Source organism: Fonsecaea multimorphosa (assembly GCF_000836435.1).
Source record: "Fonsecaea multimorphosa CBS 102226 unplaced genomic scaffold supercont1.22, whole genome shotgun sequence".
In the NCBI taxonomy this organism is placed as follows: domain Eukaryota; kingdom Fungi; phylum Ascomycota; class Eurotiomycetes; order Chaetothyriales; family Herpotrichiellaceae; genus Fonsecaea; species Fonsecaea multimorphosa.
In genome coordinates, this window is record NW_015971656.1 from 365,324 (window position 1) to 383,678 (window position 18,355).

General features: G+C 53.7%; 7 protein-coding genes and 1 non-coding gene across 8 annotated transcripts; 2 read left to right on the plus strand and 6 right to left on the minus strand.

The window, feature by feature from the left end:
* Positions 1–1,521: 1,521 nt before the first annotated feature.
* On the minus strand, positions 1,522–2,265 carry Z520_09135 (uncharacterized protein; the record flags this gene model as incomplete). The annotated part of the gene is made up of 1 exon (XM_016779631.1): positions 1,522–2,265. One exon carries the CDS (start codon positions 2,263–2,265, stop codon positions 1,522–1,524), a length of 744 nt encoding a protein of 247 aa, XP_016629342.1.
* A 320-nt stretch (positions 2,266–2,585) lies between these two features.
* On the plus strand, positions 2,586–4,343 carry Z520_09136 (uncharacterized protein; the record flags this gene model as incomplete). Its single annotated transcript, XM_016779632.1, has 1 exon — positions 2,586–4,343. One exon carries the CDS (start codon positions 2,586–2,588, stop codon positions 4,341–4,343), a length of 1,758 nt encoding a protein of 585 aa, XP_016629343.1.
* A 539-nt stretch (positions 4,344–4,882) lies between these two features.
* Positions 4,883–6,457, minus strand: Z520_09137 (uncharacterized protein; the record flags this gene model as incomplete). Its single annotated transcript, XM_016779633.1, has 3 exons — positions 4,883–5,287; positions 5,346–5,487; positions 5,547–6,457. The coding sequence occupies 3 exons, from the start codon at positions 6,455–6,457 to the stop codon at positions 4,883–4,885; spliced, it is 1,458 nt and encodes a 485-aa protein (XP_016629344.1).
* Positions 6,458–7,450: 993 nt separating this feature from the next.
* Positions 7,451–8,767, minus strand: Z520_09138 (uncharacterized protein; the record flags this gene model as incomplete). Its single annotated transcript, XM_016779634.1, has 1 exon — positions 7,451–8,767. One exon carries the CDS (start codon positions 8,765–8,767, stop codon positions 7,451–7,453), a length of 1,317 nt encoding a protein of 438 aa, XP_016629345.1.
* Positions 8,768–10,289: 1,522 nt separating this feature from the next.
* Positions 10,290–11,363, minus strand: Z520_09139 (uncharacterized protein; the record flags this gene model as incomplete). The annotated part of the gene is made up of 1 exon (XM_016779635.1): positions 10,290–11,363. One exon carries the CDS (start codon positions 11,361–11,363, stop codon positions 10,290–10,292), a length of 1,074 nt encoding a protein of 357 aa, XP_016629346.1.
* Positions 11,364–11,645: 282 nt separating this feature from the next.
* Z520_09140 lies at positions 11,646–11,733 on the plus strand. The gene has a single exon. It is a non-coding gene; the product is annotated as a tRNA-Pro (tRNA).
* Positions 11,734–12,229: 496 nt separating this feature from the next.
* Z520_09141 (uncharacterized protein) lies at positions 12,230–13,101 on the minus strand (the record flags this gene model as incomplete). Its single annotated transcript, XM_016779636.1, has 2 exons — positions 12,230–12,874; positions 12,952–13,101. The coding sequence occupies 2 exons, from the start codon at positions 13,099–13,101 to the stop codon at positions 12,230–12,232; spliced, it is 795 nt and encodes a 264-aa protein (XP_016629347.1).
* Positions 13,102–13,649: 548 nt separating this feature from the next.
* On the minus strand, positions 13,650–17,633 carry Z520_09142 (uncharacterized protein; the record flags this gene model as incomplete). Its single annotated transcript, XM_016779637.1, has 1 exon — positions 13,650–17,633. One exon carries the CDS (start codon positions 17,631–17,633, stop codon positions 13,650–13,652), a length of 3,984 nt encoding a protein of 1,327 aa, XP_016629348.1.
* Positions 17,634–18,355: the final 722 nt, after the last annotated feature.

Sequence of the window (18,355 nt, forward strand, 5' to 3'; positions counted from 1 at the left end):
ACAAGGCAGAGAAAGTGAATACAAGCCTGTGATTGGCTGGGGCAAGTGAAGAGGATGCCGCTGTGGAGACGCTGCTCTTAGCGGTCTTGGCAAATGGCCGCACAACCACGACGACTCCTCGAAGTTGATTTCTACCGCCACACTGGTCTATCGTCCATCGCAATACATCAATTGATCCATTGCATCTTCGCCGCGACCCTCAAAACTTCAGACGGCAGCTCAGTAGCAACCAGATTTCACAGAATACCTCCAAAAATCAAGCAAGATGGTATGCACACCCGCGCAAAATGATGGGCCAAATCGATGGTGCTCAAAATTTCTCCCCCCGGCTTTACAAAGCACACGAGCACTGCACCATCGACCACCACCAACGCAATCATCTTCATCCCGATCAGTCGCTGACATCTTTGATTGCAGGTTCTCGCAGTTGATCTCCTAAACCCAACGCCTCAGGCTGAGGCTCGCAAGCACAAGCTCAAGGTACGATTTACATGCCCGCACCGTCACTGGGTCGAAAATCATCACAGAAACTAACAATCACTCTAGACTCTCGTCCCAGCACCCCGATCATTCTTCATGGACGTCAAGTGCCCCGGCTGCTTCACCATCACCACCGTTTTCTCGCACGCCCAGACTGTCGTTATCTGCGCAGGCTGCTCGACTGTGCTTTGCCAACCCACCGGTGGCAAAGCCCGACTCACAGAGGGCTGCTCTTTCCGAAGAAAGTAAACAGCAACAAACAGAAACGGAATGAAAATGGGATGGCATTGAGAATTTTTGCTCGATAGAAGATGGATTCCACACAGAAGCTATGCCACCACGACAGGGAGTTCCGGATATCTTGCAAAAAAAGAAGACTTTATGAGAGCATGGCGGACAGATCATTTCCTCCTTTTTTCGCAACGAAACCGGCGTCGAATCTTTTTTGTCAAGCTACGAATGGGGAATACCCTTTCGCGAGAAAAAGTCTTTTTTGCATGGGATGACCGGGCATGAGGCATCCGGATTCTGCATGAACATACACTTCATTGTTGTATCGTGAGGAGGGCAGGGTTCCGATGTTGAGGAAGGCCTTTGACCTTGCATCAGGCTGATCCCACAGTTACGGTGGTGGAAACGTGGATAGTCATGTACTCGTAGTACAGAAGGCGAAACAATAAAATCTTCGAAAAGCATATTGACTGTTTTCTCGCTAACTGTGTTTTTCCGCTGCCCTCAATTCGCTTCCTCTGCGCCTATCCAAGGCACCTGCATATCTGCATGAATGTAGATTCGCTGCTTATCGTATGTCCTGGCTTGCCAGACGTGATTGACGATAGGTCCCCACTCTTGACCAGCTGGTAGGTGTTCTATGAACGGCGGCGTAGTTTGCCACTTGCTGGCTTGAGAGGCACGTCCCTGCGCCGCGACTGCGAGCGGGTTGTTGATATCGTCTGGGGTGAACTGCTACCGTTAAGTTTCTCCTAGGGAGCAGCCTTTGATCTGAGTTTTTTTTGTCTCTTATCCGACGACATTGCCGAATCAGCCACGCTCCAGCTCGGCGATGATCCTGTTCGCTAGCTTCTTCTGTTCCTTCTCGTTCAACTCGTTCTCGTCCATCTCTCTCAGGCACCGCCCTACCGCACAAATTCCCTTGACACCAGCCTCAGGGCAATCGACCCACACTTTCCCATTCTTGCCGACCGCAATCTCAAACCCGCCCTGGAGTTTCGACCCCAATTCCTCCAGCGCTACAACGCCTTGCTTCTTGAGAAGCCTCTCGGCAAGACCGGGGCTGACGTCGAATACCATGCCACCGTTAAGGGGGCCCAGCCCATCCGGTTCTGCCTTGCCCGTGGAAGGATTCACACAACTTAACTCGATCTCCATGTTCTTCTGGGCAGAGACGACTTTGGCGTAGACGAGATCGTTGGTCTTCAGTTGAGGTCTCGTCTTCTTGGTTGCACCTTCAAAGGCCAACTGGGGTAAGAATGCCTGGGGCGAGTAAGGGTTGATGTAGACATGGAAAAAGTCTGCGGTTGAGATTCGTACTTGCGCGATCACGAGATCTCCCGCTGTTGGTATGTAGCGCGCATCTGGCGTGGATATTTGTGCAGTCTTCTTGCGATAGTCAATTTCCAAGAGTCCTCCAATGGTTGCGACGAATTCGGTCTCTGTATCTTGTTGGAGTCCGTGGCCGATTTTGCGCTTCTGTGACGTTGGTATCTGGCTGATGGGAAGCAGATCCCCGGGCAGAAATACTGGTATAGTGGATGTCACAGACATGGTATGCAATACCCGTCTGGAGCCCTCAATATCAAAATGTCTCTTCAAATGGTTCGCGGATGAGCAGCCCAAAGACGAGGCTGGAAAAAAGAGGCTCAGATGACGACGAGGCTGAGGCCAAACTCGCTTAACCTTCCTCGAGCCGCGAATACCCGCCGCAAGGCTCAAAAAAAAAGTTCCCAAGGGTTTTTGTCAATTCAGATTCGCAAAACTGTGGTTGGTTCCCAGGACCAGGAGTCTTTCAGGATACTCGTGTACATACAGTGTCTCACCAACACGCGAACCCCTCTCTTCGAGTTGCGCCCTGCTGGAATCGAGCCATGAGTGACGAAACGAACGGGGTTGCACCCCAAGGGTCGCCCGAACCTTATGCCATTGGTATCTCGTTTGGAAATTCGTACAGCTCAATCGCGCATATTTCAGGCGAAGGCAAAGTTGAGGTCATTGCAAACGAAGAAGGAGACCGACAAATCCCGTCCATCCTATCTTACATTGAAGGGGAGGAATTTCACGGTACGCAGGCAAAGGCGCAGCTGGTGCGGAACAGCAAGAACACCGTCGCATTCTTCAGGGATTTCGTTGGCAAAGAGTACAAGTCCATTGATCCCACCCCGTGCCATGCCTCCGCACACCCCATCGAGGAAAAGGGCGAGATCGCCTTTGCTATTCGAGACACCGCAGACGGCGAAACCGAAAACAAAATCCCCGTGTTGGAGATTGCTGCACGTCATTTGAGGCGTTTGAGGAATTCGGCATCCGACTTCACTGGCAGGACTGTAACGTCTGCTGTGGTCGCTGTGCCCACAGACACGAACGAGGAACAAAAGGCCGCTTTGACGAAAGCCGCTGCCAACATCCAGGTGGAAATCCTGCAGTTCATGCCTGAGCCGATCGCAGCCCTTCTTGCCTACGATTCGCGGTCCTCAGATGCCAGCAGCGCCGATAAGATCGTGCTTGTCGCAGACTTTGGAGGAAACCGATCCGATGTCGCCGTGGTGGCGTCAAGAGGAGGCATGTACAGCATCTTGGCCACTGCACACGACTACGAATTGGGCGGCACCCAACTGGACCAGGTTTTGGTTGACCATTTTGCCAAGGAGTTTGAGAAAAAGCACAAGTCCGACCCGCGCAAGAACGAGCGGAGCCTGGCCAAGCTGAAGCTCGAAGCTGAAGCAGTCAAGAAGGGTCTCAGCCAGAGCAACAGCGCCACTTTCAGCGTCGAAAGCCTGGCAGACGGCATCGATTTCAGGTCGACGGTCAACAGGACCCGGTACGAAATTCTTGCCTTAAAGACCTTTGGACGGTTTACCCGACTTGTCGAGGAAGTGATCAAGAAAGCTGGACTGGATGTGATGGATATCGACGAGGTCATCATGTCCGGCGGCACGTCTCATACACCCAAGATTGCGAAGAACATCGAAGCACTATTCCCGGAGTCGACACAGGTCCTCGCCCCAGCCACGACACCCACAGCACTGAACCCTTCGGAGTTGTCGGCAAGAGGAGCCGCTCTGCAAGCATCCCTGATCCAAGAGTTCGAGAAAGAAGATATCGATCAATCAACGCATGAGATGGTCACCGTCACGCCTCACCTGTCCGCCGCCATCGGCTATCAAATAACAGGCCAGCCTGACGACGTGCTCAACGTGATCATCCCACCCGACACGGCCGTCCCGGCTCGAAGAACCAGAGTCATCGAGGGTCTCAGTGGCGATGTTGTCTTCCGAATCAGCGAAGGCGAACGCGAGATCGTAGTCACCCACCCAGAACCTAAGACGAAACCCGCCACCAACGGAACGAAAGCGACAGTCGAAGATGACGACGACGACGACGAAGACGATGATGACGAAGATGATGACGACGAGCCTGAAGAAATCCGCGAGAAAGTCTGGCGGCCCAAACGGCCGTTGGGGGAATTTGTCTTCCGGGGCCTGAAGAAGGGGTCCAAGATCGAGGTGATGGTCAACGTCGACGCGGAGATGGCGGTCTCAATCGCGGCGCGGGAAATAGGTGGCAAGGGAGGCATTCGAGGGGAAATCAAGGCGTCAGAGACGACACAGCAGAACGGAAGCGCTTGAGCTTGAGATTTTGGGTGGGTGGCGGGAGTTGGAACGGGTAGAGGGTGTCTTCCCGTCCTCCTTCTGGTCCTACTCATTGTCCCCGTCTACCTCTGGCCTCTTTGTTGTTCCCACGCACAACTGTACGTATTGAACTGAACATGGCATGGCGTCGGCGTCGAATTCGGTCCGGTCCGGTTCGGTATCGTATCCTATATCCTATATCCTTTCATCTTCAATGATGGATGACCTGCACTCCCTCCGGGCGTCAAAAAAGATTCACAAAAGAAAAAATGCAAAGTCGCTGATGACCCTCTACATAGAACAAAACAAGCAATCTTGGGATTGTGTTCCTTGGAACAGCCTAGGATTCGAGAATCATGAATATGAACCCCCTGATAACCTAATGGGCCTGAGCTAGATACTTATGATTCACATTCTTCGAATTCAGCTGCTTCTGTTAGAAATACATAGTTTCCGTGACACTGGACCTTTTCCAAGGTCACATTTCCCAGAACACGATATAGCACCACGATGGCTGTGCGGTGTCAACATTCCTTTCAGCCCGCGTTCGACGTGCCCTCGCTCTCCTCATCTCCCCTCTCCGCGATCCTCTCCTCCCGACTCTTCCGCTCCGCAAACAGTGCCAATAGCCCCAAATCATACGTCGCCTTGAGTGACCCCGCCGCGACAAAAGCGACCCAGAAGTGATTCTTCGTTCCCAAAACGCCGGTGATAAGGGGTCCCATGCTCTGCGCGCACGTCTTGACCACGTTGATAGTGCCCATGACGGCCGTGCGTTCGTGTGGTAAGACAATGGCGGCAAGAAAGGCAGAGCGCGGGGCCACGTCCATGACTTGTGTGCAGGCACGGCCGATCAGGAAGACGAGGGCGCCAGGTAGGGTGGATGGAATAGGGATCAAAGCGAGGCAGATCGCCGAGGGGAGGTGGGTGAAGACCATGGTCTGGATATATATTCGTCAGCGCTGTAGCGTTCTTGAGAGGCTCTCTGAGATTTCTTACCTTGACGTTCCCTATCCTCTTTGAGATGGAGGATGCCACGAGCATAGAAAGGGCAGAGATGATGCCGGTAACAGAGAATATCGACCCGAGCTTGCCCTCGGGCAGATTGAACTTTCGCTTGAAAAAGTACGTCACCCAGGATCTGCAGTTGTAACTTATTAGCCAACATCCAGGGAGAATCTTTGTATCAAAAATGCTTACAATGGCGCCAATCCGGAAGCAAAGTTGTCAAAGGCAAACAAGACACACAATTGCACCAGGACGACTTTGCTCTCTTTACTGATATCAGGGAGAAGTCTCCATCGCCGTTTCTTTTTAAGATCGTCGTCCTTGTTCTGCGGCGCTCCACGGTCATTGCCCAATAAGGGCGCCGTTTCGGTCGCGTTGGCAGATTTTGGCTGAGCGTCAACTTCGCACTCTTTACTCAGCATAAGAGCCAGACATAGCTTGACAGCCCCAACGACCGCGTAGATGAAGAAAATGATGCGATAGGCCTCGACGGAGTCGTAGTGCTTTTTCTCCTGGAGCAAGGTGATGATCCAGCCGCACCCGATGAATCCCAGTGCTGTGCCCGCGGTCCCGATGAGGGAGTACCAGGCGTAGATGTCGCTGCGGTCGGCACTGGCGGTGAGATGGGCGATGGTGGACTCCTCGATGGCGCGGAAGGGGCCGATTTCATTGCCAGCAGGGCTGATCACGCCCAGAATAGCCCCGGCGAGTAGAACCCAATAATTCCCACTGAGAGCAAAAATCACGCCGCTAGCCGACATCAACGCGGCTCCCAATACGAGAATCCATCTTCGGCCCAATTGGTCGGCGATCAGGGTCAACAGAAAACTGATAAAGACATCTCCGACCAGCGTCAGGGTCATGAACAAGCCGATCCGGGCATCCTCGTTGCCCAGGTCGGAGAGGTACGAGGCGAGGATCAGCGTTGAGCCGCCGTAGGCGAAGAGGCGGACGAAGCGTTGGAGGATCAGGATTTTTGTGTCGGTGGGAGAGTGGTAGAGGGTGACGAGGCCGAGTTCTTTGATGAAGGCCTTGACGGGGCGGAGGATCTTGGAGGATGTGCTTTGAGGAGGTTCTCGGTCTTGTTCTTGAGAGTCTGCCATATTGTTGGGGGTTCTCTCGTGTGTCGTACCGGAGTCGTGGTTACTCGAACGTCTGAATTGGAAGACGAGGAAGAGGTTCAAACAGGTAGTATATAGGTAGGTGTTGAGGTAGCTGTCCCTGTAGCTCTCGAGGACGTAATGTAGCTCGCGGCTCTGCTCGGCCTTCGCTTATATGATCCGCAAAACTTGCATTAAGACCGACGAAGCCTCTCGAAGCGCCGCTCGCTGGGTCTTTCCGAGCCTGGTAAAAACGCAGCGAGGGTTGTAGTGTACCTATGTAAAGTGCGTGGAAAAGCTCTGAGATGTGTCGCTAGCTAGGTAGGATCGACTGGATCGTGCGCCCTGGAACATAGCATGGCAATAGTATAGGAAATGTGGAAGGGTATCAGCGACGTGCAACGCCCTGCGCAAGTCTTTTGAGTGCGAGATCAAATGACGTAATTTAGTTGGGCGGCGCAGGCAGAAGAAGAAGAAGGAAAACATTCACCCCCTTCATCCACTTCCACTACGTCCACTACGTCCACTACGCCCTGCTGCTGCTGCTGCTGCTGCTTCCGATGCCAATAAAAGCCCTTGTCAGCTGCTGGATGGACTGGCCAAACCCCCAATAGAACCTGCGTGGGTCTTGGGCAAACATGTCACAACCATGTCACTGAGGACTGGCCATTGGTTGCGCCCTCTACTCGCTACGCGGCCTTGGATCTTGCAGCAAACACCGAGAAGCCACTCTATCACTGCAGTCATCAAGGAGCACCACGAGAACAACAATGTGGTTCACTATCTCCCATTCGGTCTTCTACCGTCACTCTCTGCCTCATGAGCATGCCGATCCTCCACCCGTCCGTCCTGACGATTCGGTCTCTCTTGCTCTGGCCAACTGACAATACACCCTCTGAAGTCCTCCACCTGTCCATTCTGACACTCCTGTACGAGGTAGCCTGTGACCTGGCCAACTAACAACCCCCCAATCCTCCACCCGTCCATCCTGACGAATCAATCCACTCTCCTCCTCTTCCTAGCCCTCTGCTCATCCTCACCAGCTTCTGTTTGCTGGCTCGACAACCCCTCGTTGCCAGTGGACGAAGGAGGCTCCGGGCGCAGCAGTTCGCTGACGAAGCCCTTCGCTCCTTCGACCACCGGTCTTGCAACGGAGGCGCCGATTGTCGTCCCCATCAGGGATAGCCAGCAGATACTGCCGACTAACCCTATGGCCAAGGCCAATGTCCCTAGGACAAAGGCAATGGCGAGGACCGACATGAGGAGGCAGACGGGCAAGATCGTCTCCCACACCTCCAAGAACAACTCTTCACCCCAGAAGGCAATGGCCTCCCGCGTGAAGGTCCAGACGGAGCGACACAGGGAGTAGATGAATCTCAGGACAGGCGAGCATCGTCTGTCCCACATCGCCTCCATGACAGCGCGTTCCGCTTCCACTGCCGGGATGATGCCCCTCGATGACAGCACAGGGCCCAGACGGTAGTCCTTCTCGACTTGGTCTAGTTTGTACCGAAGTCGTTGGAGCGCGAAGAACATCACCAGGTCCATCTCCCTGTCGAGGAGAGGGCCTGCGGTTCTCTCCGCGGCTCCTGCATCGCGCCGTGCTCGGTATTGATCGAGCGCTTTTGCAACTTCCTGTCTGGTGATGCGTCGTTCATCTTGCTCCACCAGCCATCTCTGGTACAGACGCTCCCCAAGTCGTCTTCGGTCCTCTCTGCCGATTACACGCGAAGCGCCAGCAAGAAAGAGGAGACAAAAGAGGAAGGAGTAAAGATGAGGGTACCATGGTGGAAGTGAAAGGGGCGGGCAGTATGTCTCAACCCAGATCGCAAGATCAAAGGTGTCCCAGAAGTGTTCCCAGTGCGCACATGCCTCTGCCAGTGCTGTCCCAAGGGCGACCAGTCCCTCGAAAAGCTTGGCAAGTATGTCCCATCCGGCCTCCGGAATGCAAGAGTCGACTGTCTGCCACGCGGCATAGCTGAATGCCGGGAAGGGTTCGTAAAGGAGGGGTGTGGTGGTCGGGGTCGTGGCAGGAGGAGTTGAGAGGGTGACGACGACAGCGGAGTAACCAGGAGCGTAAAATGTGGTGGTGGAGGTTATTGGCGGAGCGGTTATTGTTGAGACGTGGTGGATGGTCGAGTGGATGGTCGAAACCAGCGTCGTGGTGACGGCTGGTGGTGGCTCGATGGCCAGGAAGTTGCGGAAAATGGGTGCGGATTTCTGGTTGAAGAAGAGGATCATGTCGGTCCCCTTCTCCTGGAAAAGCATCAAGCAAGCGGCCATCAGGGCCCAAAGACCTGCGAGAGGAGCCATTGTTGCTGTGGCTGTGGCTGCTGTTTCTGGTGGGGTTGAGGAGAAGACGAGGATGGTGTGGCAGGGAGGACAGCAGAAACGATGTGGTCAAGAGGAGAAGGTCGTGCCTCTGGCAGAAGAGAATCGGGACTGTGGAAATGGAGATGTTTCTGTGGCAAAGGAACTGTGGCAATGGTGCTTGATGGAGAGTCTGAAGGTGCCTGTCTCAGTGGAACTGTCGAAATGGAGATGGTTGATGGAGTGTGTTTGAAGATGAGCTCGTCTGCAGCAGGAGAAAATATTTGCACTCGTCGCCCTGGTGGTGAGGTACTTGGCGACTTCGAAATTTGAAAAAGCCCTATCTCGCCAAGCTGGGTTGCATTCAGTGAATTGAATGGGCTCATTCCTGCTATCGAGGTTGAGGAGGTGCGACAGACACCCGGGCCATTCTTCCACCAGTCTCACTCGTCCGTTGGTATTGTTGTTCATCCATCTCCATCCCCAGACCTTTTCGAATTTGCTCTGCTTTCGCAGACCACGAATTCTGAATGTTTAGATATAAGCGCATAAAACAGGTCAGTAGAGCAACATCGTGCAGCTTCTGGGGGTGTTCCACAGGCTTTATACCTTCCCTAAGGATTGCTGCTTTGCCGTTTTCCTTCATTGTTGAAGGGGGCTTCCTTTGTCCCGCAGCACTTCCGCGAAGCTTGCGCTCTGCATCATTTGCTTGCTTACTTGCTTGCCCTGCTTGCTTCTTGAGTAAAACAGAACTTACAGCAAAGGCAACGCCTCTCAGTGTCGGGTTCTTCAAAGGAAAACTGACCCAGTGTTTGGTGTTTGACAAACCAGAGGACAGATCGAAAGAGTCCGCGTGAGCGCCAGTGCCCCAAAGCACCGCCGTCATCTCCCGTCGACATCATTGGAGAGCAGTCAGTAGATATATTGGAGATGCTGCAATTGAGTTGGGCTATCTCCTCTGCCGACAAGATTCGCTCGCTGCGCCATTGAGGTAAGTCAACGATTGCGCCATTGCAACTGGAGTCTGTACCATCTCGGCACAAGATTGTCCATTCTTCAAGAAGAGAGGGAACAGAGCAGCTTGAACACATCGAGTGTCCATGACGATAAATGATACGGTTGAAAGATTTACAGAGGCCGCAGTGTCAATGACAAAGTGTCAGTTTTTCTTGGGATTGGCATGCTGCTGCTGCGGGTGACTCGTCAGATCTGAGAACTACTCGGTATATGACATCGTCAACGCTGTGCGCCGAGGCAGATATCACCGAAGATGAGGACGGATACGAGGTACATGATCCTCTGTCAAGGAAGACGCGGCGGCTTGTCTGAGGTAAAGACGAGTGACCAGCCTGTGGTGGAAGGAGGTGACAGGAAGCTTTGAAGGAGTTGTTGGACAGTGTGGCTGGCTTGGACGTCATCTCGGGGGGTTCAGCCTCGTCACGTGTGCGCCCAGCCTCGCCAGCCGCTCTCTATTTCGCAACCCCTTCATCTACGTTGTAGTCGGTATCTCGTACGTAGTTCGATTTCATTCCTCAATATCAATGACCACCTTACCAAAGAACTTCTGTGCTCTCAAATACTCGTACGCCTCCCTCGCCCGCTCAAACCTCCAGACCTTTTCATCAATCACGGGCCTCACACCTTTCTCCTCCATGAAAGCCAACATATCTCGAAACTGCCTCTTGCTTCCCACGAGCACGCCTCTGACGAGACAGGCACTGGCGAAGCAGTCCCAGAACCCGGTCCTCTTTTTCCCACCGCCGAGGTCTCCGCCGAGGAACCCGATGATGGAGATGATACCCTCGGGCGCCACGGCTTTCAGGGATTGCTCCATCGAGGTTTCCCCGCCGACCTCGATGATGTGTTGGGCTCCCGTTCCTCCCTGCTTCTCAATGTGTTCTCTGGCAGTGATGCCCCAGTTCGGGTTTTCGCGGTAGTTTAGTACGAGGTCTGCCCCGAGATCGCGTAGTCTTTTCTCCTTGGCTTGATCACCTGTCGTAGCGACGACGTGCGCACCGAGGGCTTTGGCAAACAAGAGCGCAAAGACACTGACACCGCCAGTGCCCTGCGTCAAAACCCAGTCCCCCGGCTTCAGCGCGCGTCCCTCGACTCCAAAGAGAGCATTCCACGCCGTCAAAGCCGCGCATGGCAGGGTACTTGCTTCCCTCGCGGTGAGAAATCGAGGCACCTTGATCAACCCCTTCGCGCCAAAGACGGCGTGTCTCCTGAGCACCCCGTCGTTTAACCCACCCAGACTAGACGCGCGGCTTTCCCTTGTCGGGTATCCGTCTTCAAAGTCCTGGAAGAACGTGGGACATACTTTATCCCCGATCTTCAGGGACGTTACTGAGTCGCCGACTGCGAGCACCACGCCGGCCCCATCGGAGCACGGCACCACGTCTTCCTTGGTGTAGGCGGGATAGAGCCTGAGCGGCATCGCAATGTCCCGATAGTTTAGTGACACGGCGTGCATGGCCACGAGGCAGTCATGCGCACCCAACGGCGCCGCCACGGGCATCGACGTGTCCAGGCGGAGGCCATCGAAGCTGCCGGCCGTGAGGTCTATTCGGTAGCCAGAGGTGGTGGTCGGGACCTCCATGGAAGATGCCATGACGCCCTCGATCGATTTTCACGCAGGGTTCCTTTTTGGCATGGGTGGAAGTTGTCGCCCGTCGAGACACGCTGTACCTATGATTGCGCTTAGACGTATTAAGAGTGGTTCTGCGCCGTGCTCTTTGCGGCGCACCAGTGGCGTGTCTGCTGCCGTGGGGCCCCCCCTAATCTGGCCCTTGCGATCGGCTACTTGCCTCCAGCTAGGTATCGTCTATGTTGCAGGTTATAATTTAAACATCCAATATTTTGCACAACAAGTACAACAAATGCGCAATTGGTCTAGTGGTATGATTCTCGCTTAGGGACTACTCTAAGTAAAATGCGAGAGGCCCCAGGTTCGAACCCTGGATTGCGCCCTTCTTTTTGTTTTTTGTTTTTTGTTTTTTGTTTTTTGTTTTTTGTTTTTTTTTTACTCTTTCTTCCTTTTTTTTGGTGTATGTGTGTGAGGAGGGGGGGTCATGTGAGTCAAAACGGGCCCATGTAAGGCCAAATTTGGCGCCCGTGAGAGGCACGTCAAATTATAAATCTAAGGTACCTAGGTAAGTTAGGCTTGGAGCTGTCTCATCATATCCTAGGGCATCTACTCGCGGAACAGCACTTGCCCACCCATTGGTTTCATACAATATGAAGTATTTTGTGCGTTAAGTTGCATCCATCTATTTCTCCCACTGCGGGACAATACTTGGGAGACGAACGCTGCCACCGCTTCGAGCATCTCGAGGCAGAAAACTTCCCAGTTCTTCCACACCGGAGCGTAGATCCAGATCATTGACTGTGAATCTGGAGCCCAACCCGATCCTTGCCCAAAGGATGGGCCGGGCGGCCAAGACTGAAATTCCCTGGCGGTCTCCTCTAGAGCCTCTCGGCCACCAGACTCAAGTATACATTCCAGCACAGGGCGACGGTGGCAAAGAAAGGGATGCGGCGTTCAAAGGAAATGACACTGTGGGCAATGATGTTGGCAAAGGGCCATATCTTGTACCCATTCACAATAATGGTGAGGGTCTGGGTGCGCAGGTTGTGCGGGATTTTCGAGGGTTGGCCGTTCAGAAAGCCCATGATGACCAGGAAGGCGACCGTGTTGAGGATGGCGCCGACCGTGATGCAGTCGATGAACCACTTTATCCAAATGTTCTTCCAGTTCTTCTTTGCCAGCAAGGTCTTGTGTTTTGTCTTCTTCCTCTTCCTTGTTGGGGTTGGGGGTGAGTGTTGCTGCTCCCGCAGCTGCCGCGGCGGCCGCGGCGGACTTGACCCCTCAGCAACAGGGGGTTCACGGTCGTCGTTTTCCACCTGGTCGGCGTTGGAGTCCTTTTCCACGTCGCGATCTTCCAGCGGAATCGAGTGGTACTCTTTGCGGGAGGACGAGGCGGGGTCGTGGTGTCGGGGAAATGTCTTCTCGAGCACCTCCTGCCACTTGTAGTTCAGCGGGGCGGTGATGAGGTCGAGGCAGAGAAAGCGCAATAGTCGAGCGAGGTCGAATCTAAATGCCTCCTGGCCCTTTTGTCAATTCTTGTTGCCTCGATGCAGATCGAACACAGACACAGAGATGTATAGACAGTACGCACAGTACCTACCTCTTTCTTGTACGCATCAATCACCTGAGCCAGAGTATTGGAGATGGAGACAATGATGGCGGACAGGATCCATGCTTCAAGCAGCGGTCTCCCTGGTCGCAATTTCGACAGCCAGTACCTATAGTCAGTGGACTGAGGCTGCCGAGACATGATGATAGAGGAACAGTCAAATTGAGTGACATTGATCGCATCACAAAGACACCAGCCTCATGGGAGGCGGCGGGAGTCGTTGACTGTGAAATCCTGAGGACCTCAGGCTATGCTGCCGAGCCATTGACACAAGAGGACCAGAGGTTGGTGATGGTGCGCCTGATGAGGACGCGGTGGGACGCGGGGAGGAGATGCGTGTATTCAATTCAGGCGCCCAAAGGTTGTTTTCCAAAAAACTTGGCTGCTGCGTATGATGATGGTGATGATACGATACGCGTGTGCCTCGGTGTTTGCAACTTCCTTAGATCGCTACCAACTCTGTACATATATCCACCTCTATGATATGGCCCTTGACACTTGCGCAGCACCGAATTCCTTTTATATACCTAGGTATTCATATTAATGTGCCAGCATTTCCTCCTGATCCACTTCTAGGCATCGCGCATATGGAGTGTATATGTATATACCAACATCCAACGAGCATTGTATATTTCATACTCCTCCTGGCATCGACCAACAATAGCCTTATATGCTGGTTTTACTATAGTTTATACGAGATAGACCTGGACATCGTTCACCAGGATGTCTCTCAACTGAGCCGTGCCAGGCCCATAGATAACACACAGGGCCATCTTGGCCGTTCTCAGGATTGCCACAACCGCAAAGAGCTGTTCCGCCTCTGACAGAGACTCTTTCTCCAGTGTGTGGACAATCGACTCGGCCATCTCCTTGATGAGCTGCAGGCCTCCCTCTGCCGGCGTGCGTTTCAAGCGGGAGAACTCGAAGTCAAAGTCGGTCATGATCTTCTGCACCAGCGCTGGCGTGCTTCGTAGCAGGTCGTTGCCGCCATCGTAGATCTCAGGCAGCCGGCCGCAGATCGACAGCCAGGAATCAAGACACATGAGCTCGCCCAGCCTCTCAACAACACTCCTGGAAGACCCTTCAAATCCGGACCGGTTGACTTGGTATCGGTACGAGTCCAATAGCTCGATTGGAGGGATCTTGGCCGACAGACATTCAAATTTCACCCGCGGATACTTTCGCGAAACCACCACGCCGCCCATGGCATTGATAGCGTAGCTGGGATACGTGCTTCTTCCTTGACGAATCCATTCTTCGCAGTGTGCTTGCTTCTCCACATACAGTAAGGTTGACTCGTCCGCGTAGTAGTATTCGAGCGCCACTAACATGGTCATGATCGCTCCGAAACATGTCGACTCCGAGAAGTTGCCTTGCCAGGGAGTGGCACAATACCCAGGGAGGACGTCTGCTTGGGATAACCAGAACCAATCGACCAAGCCCTGTGAAGGCCTCTCCTCCGCTCCCGGCTTCGTGTCAAACCCTGTCCCCGATTCATCGCCGAATATCGATCGTCGACCCGTGCTTCGTGATCTGGTTCTCCGCAGGTCCTGACTCTCGCTCTCCAGACTCTCCCCAACAGAGATATCAGATTGTGTAGATGCGCGACGGCGACGCGGCCCTGTCTGGGAAGAGAAGCTGTTTCTGTCAGAGATCGGAGTCGGTGGTATCGAGACGGCCGGGGTTGCAGAATTGGTCTCGGGACTGTGAGACAAACGACTGGAGGATGGGGACGTTCTACGTCCTTGCTGAGCTGCTGCATCTTTAGGTTCATTTGTGGCTTGGTTGTCGTTATGGTCATCCTCGCTGTCGGACATGGAAGCGGGAGACTCGGTCATCTTGTCTGCATCCCGTTGCTGCTCTCGCGCTTCCCTGATCTCTCTGGTCAACTCGGCATACTTGATGATCTCTTGTCTTGAAAGCACCCGCAAGACAACGACATAGTCATCCCGTTCCTCGAATCTTTCATGACCTTTCTCCAATGCCTCCGGGTTCACAAGACGGCGGTTGATCTTGGTCCATCGTGCACCGGCCGGAATCCCCTCCTCAATGGGATGTCTCAACGGCGCAACTCCTTCTCGGATAGGATTCTCGTCTTCAGGAAAATGTCGTGTGGGTGGCTTGAGTATGGGCTTGGCTGGTGCGGGAGTTGGCGGTATGTTCTCTTTGCCTAACTGCGCTTCATCACTTACGCGGCGCGTCTCAACATTGCCCGCGACTCTTGGTTGTTCTCCGTCTTGGATATCACCTCTCTTCAACGGCCCCACACCTGGCCGGGTTCTCTCCGTAGAACTCTCTCGTTCACTCGCATTACTGGCGGTCGTAATACTGGCAATTTCAGGTTCAGGGTCATTTGCGTGCTCTGGTAGGATGATCTGCACCCTCCTAGGTTTTCGCAGCTGTTGATTCTTCGAAGTCGAACGTGGACGTTTGGGATCTGTAGCCTCTTCGCCGTCTTTTGGATCGTTCTGATTCTCCACAACCCGAGTCGGCGTCCCACCCTTGTTTTCAGACTTCCCTTCTGATGGCCCTGTTCCGTCCACGTCCTCTATGGGATCGATGGGTTCATCGCCGTAAGCAACACGACGAACTTGATCAGGTAAAGATCCGCCATCGCTGTTGCGACGTCGAAAGCGACGGGCAGAAAGCGGACTTGGAGATTGATATCTCGACTCTGCCACCCCTTTTGGCGTTCTGACTCGACCTCTTGCTTCTGGCCCGAGATTTTGCCCTGGGGTCAAGGCGCCATTGCTCTGTCCGGTCCTTCTTTCCCTCGACCCTGAACGTGAGTCCCTTCTTGATGCCGGAGTGGTCGCCCTGCTTGATGGCACCGGTGATGAACGATAGGTCTCCAGACTTTCCACCTCCCAATCGTCCTGCCCACTCGGTTCTTCGCGAAGCTGTCGCCTTTTTTCGACCATGGTCCGCCATTTTTGGATCGCAAAGAGCACGCGATCCTGGTGCAATTGGTTTGCTGATCGTACCCAGCCCTCTGCCTCCCCGAATTGGCCAAGAAGGTCAGAGCTTGAATCAGCATCGGATCGCCAAGTCAGCAACAGTCTCCCGTTCACGGTAAAGACGGTATCACCGGGGTGCTGCCTTTTCTCAGCTATGTAATCTTGTAACACCTGACCATCTAGCCCTCGACGCACAAGCCTGGGCGGCTGATAGCGACCACCGCTATGATCTGCTCTGCTTTGTTGCGGCTCGGGCTTTGTGGGAACACTCGTTGATCTGCGTCGTTCATGCTTAACAGGTTGCAGGTTGCCCGTCCTTTGGGCTTGCGCAGTGGTCATCATTGAAATCCCGGTCATACCATCGTTTTCTAAATCGGCTGTAGGATTGTGTCTCGACATCATGGCATGTATAGAACGGAAAGGTGTGCGCAAGTAAGCCATGGCACGCTTATGACTGGAATCTCTTGGTGGCGCAGTGTTTTCTTGCTTCTGATAAAGATGTTGGGGTACGTTTTCGCGCTGAGTGATACCGCCAGAGTCGGAGGTCGATGCACTGATTTCAGACTCAAATGCCCAGTCGCCGTCATTCTTGCTTGGCCGAATGCCAACTTCCGTGAACCCCTCTGCTATCTCCGTCGTTGCTACGGGTCTTAGAACGATCGGCCCATCAGTCCTGGAAACAACACTTTGAAGGGACCTGGACCGTGTTGAAGCTCTGCTCCGTCCCCGAGACCGAGAACCACGGATGGGGGATATCGACCGCAATCGGAATGTGCGCACTGGAGAATGGGTCTGCCGCAACGGACTGTACGTCGAGGCTTTGACCATAGCACGACTTCTGGATAGCGTGACCCAAGTATGACCTTCAAACTCTTCGTACGACAACCTATCATGCGCATCATAGTGGCGGCCAGCCACGATGATAACGTCCGCCATTCGCGCCATCCACTTAGAGCTGATACTGCCGCTGCCGATTCGAAGACCCAGGACCTCGTCCATTCGAGCGTCACTGTCGGACAATGCGCTGTAATTGCGTGGTGCGAAATGGATAGTGGCGCCTAGTATTGGATGCCAGGACGATGTGATTGTCCCTACTGCACCAGTCATGGATAACGACTTTTTCTCAAACGAGGCGTATGTGCACCTCATGCCGGCCATGATGGCAATGACAGCAATATCTCGCAACGAAACTTGCATGGGAACAGCTGGAAGATCCGAAGGACAGCGGTCGGCGTCGGAATCGATCAGGTCGTAGAAAAGGTCACTCTCGCTTGCATGCTGCGCCACTCGACAGAATGATACCCATGAAGCTTCTCCTGGGGTGGCAGAGTACTCGGAGCGCATCTGTCGACGTGGCACATGACCAAAAGCATAAGAGAAACTATTACTGCCTTGCCTGTGGGCTGTGTGCCGCAGATCTGGAAGCGGTAGATGGCCCTTGGAATCTGAGTGATGTTGCGGGAGAATGTCAAACCATAGGCTCGGCCTGAGGCCAACTTGTGGCATGGAGTAGACCACTCGAAAGCGAAACTGAGAGAATTCCCACACTCGCCTTCCCTGCCCAGGCATCTTGCCATAGACCACGCCATCGCAGATGCGAATCAGCTGGCCGGTGATGACATACTGTTGAATAGCTTGCGCGCATGCCACGAACATGGCCAAGATTGAGACCACCAGAGCCACAACAGCAGCAATCGTGCCAGCATCCATCGCCATTGGGAGATGATGGCCGAGAATAGCTTAAAGCAGGGGTAGCTTGCCGACAAACTTTGATGCGGTCAAGGTCATGCTTGGTGCCACATATCCGACCAAGATAGAGCACCATATATTGAGACTCGAAGGCCAGCGCGCTGTAGCGGTGTGGTCGAGGCGACCATGTGCCCGGGCCAATGGAAAGACAAGCGCAGAGAAACCAGGAACACACTGCCGGCAGGAAGAACGGGTGTCGCCTTGAGTGCGGCGACGGTGAGGGCACACGTACCTAGATATATAGACGTTAGGTCAGGCTAAGTGAGTGGGTGCCACCATTCAGCCAAACCTCATTATTATTGATGCGGAACTCATCTCAGGCGATTCAGCCGCAGCGATGCAACTATGCGCCCCCAACCTCCCTCTGAAAAGCGGCGGGTGGCCTGATCACCAAGAGAAGAAAGAAGTGAGGTGGCTGCGCTAGCTGTTAGACCCAACGAATAGAACGTGGAATGGGGACGACTTATGTACCTACTATAAGAAAGGAGCAGGACCTATATTGTAGCGGCACCAGTACGCTCTCTAAGTCAATGGATTTGGACGCAAGTGCGAGATGGACTCCCAATGCTTCTTGGATAACAGATGCGTTCTCGGATACATTATCGAACAGGTTTACCATGGCATAACCGATCCTTGGCACCTAGGTAGCTTCGTATTTCTGCTTCCCTCTACCATTCTCAAAGAAAACT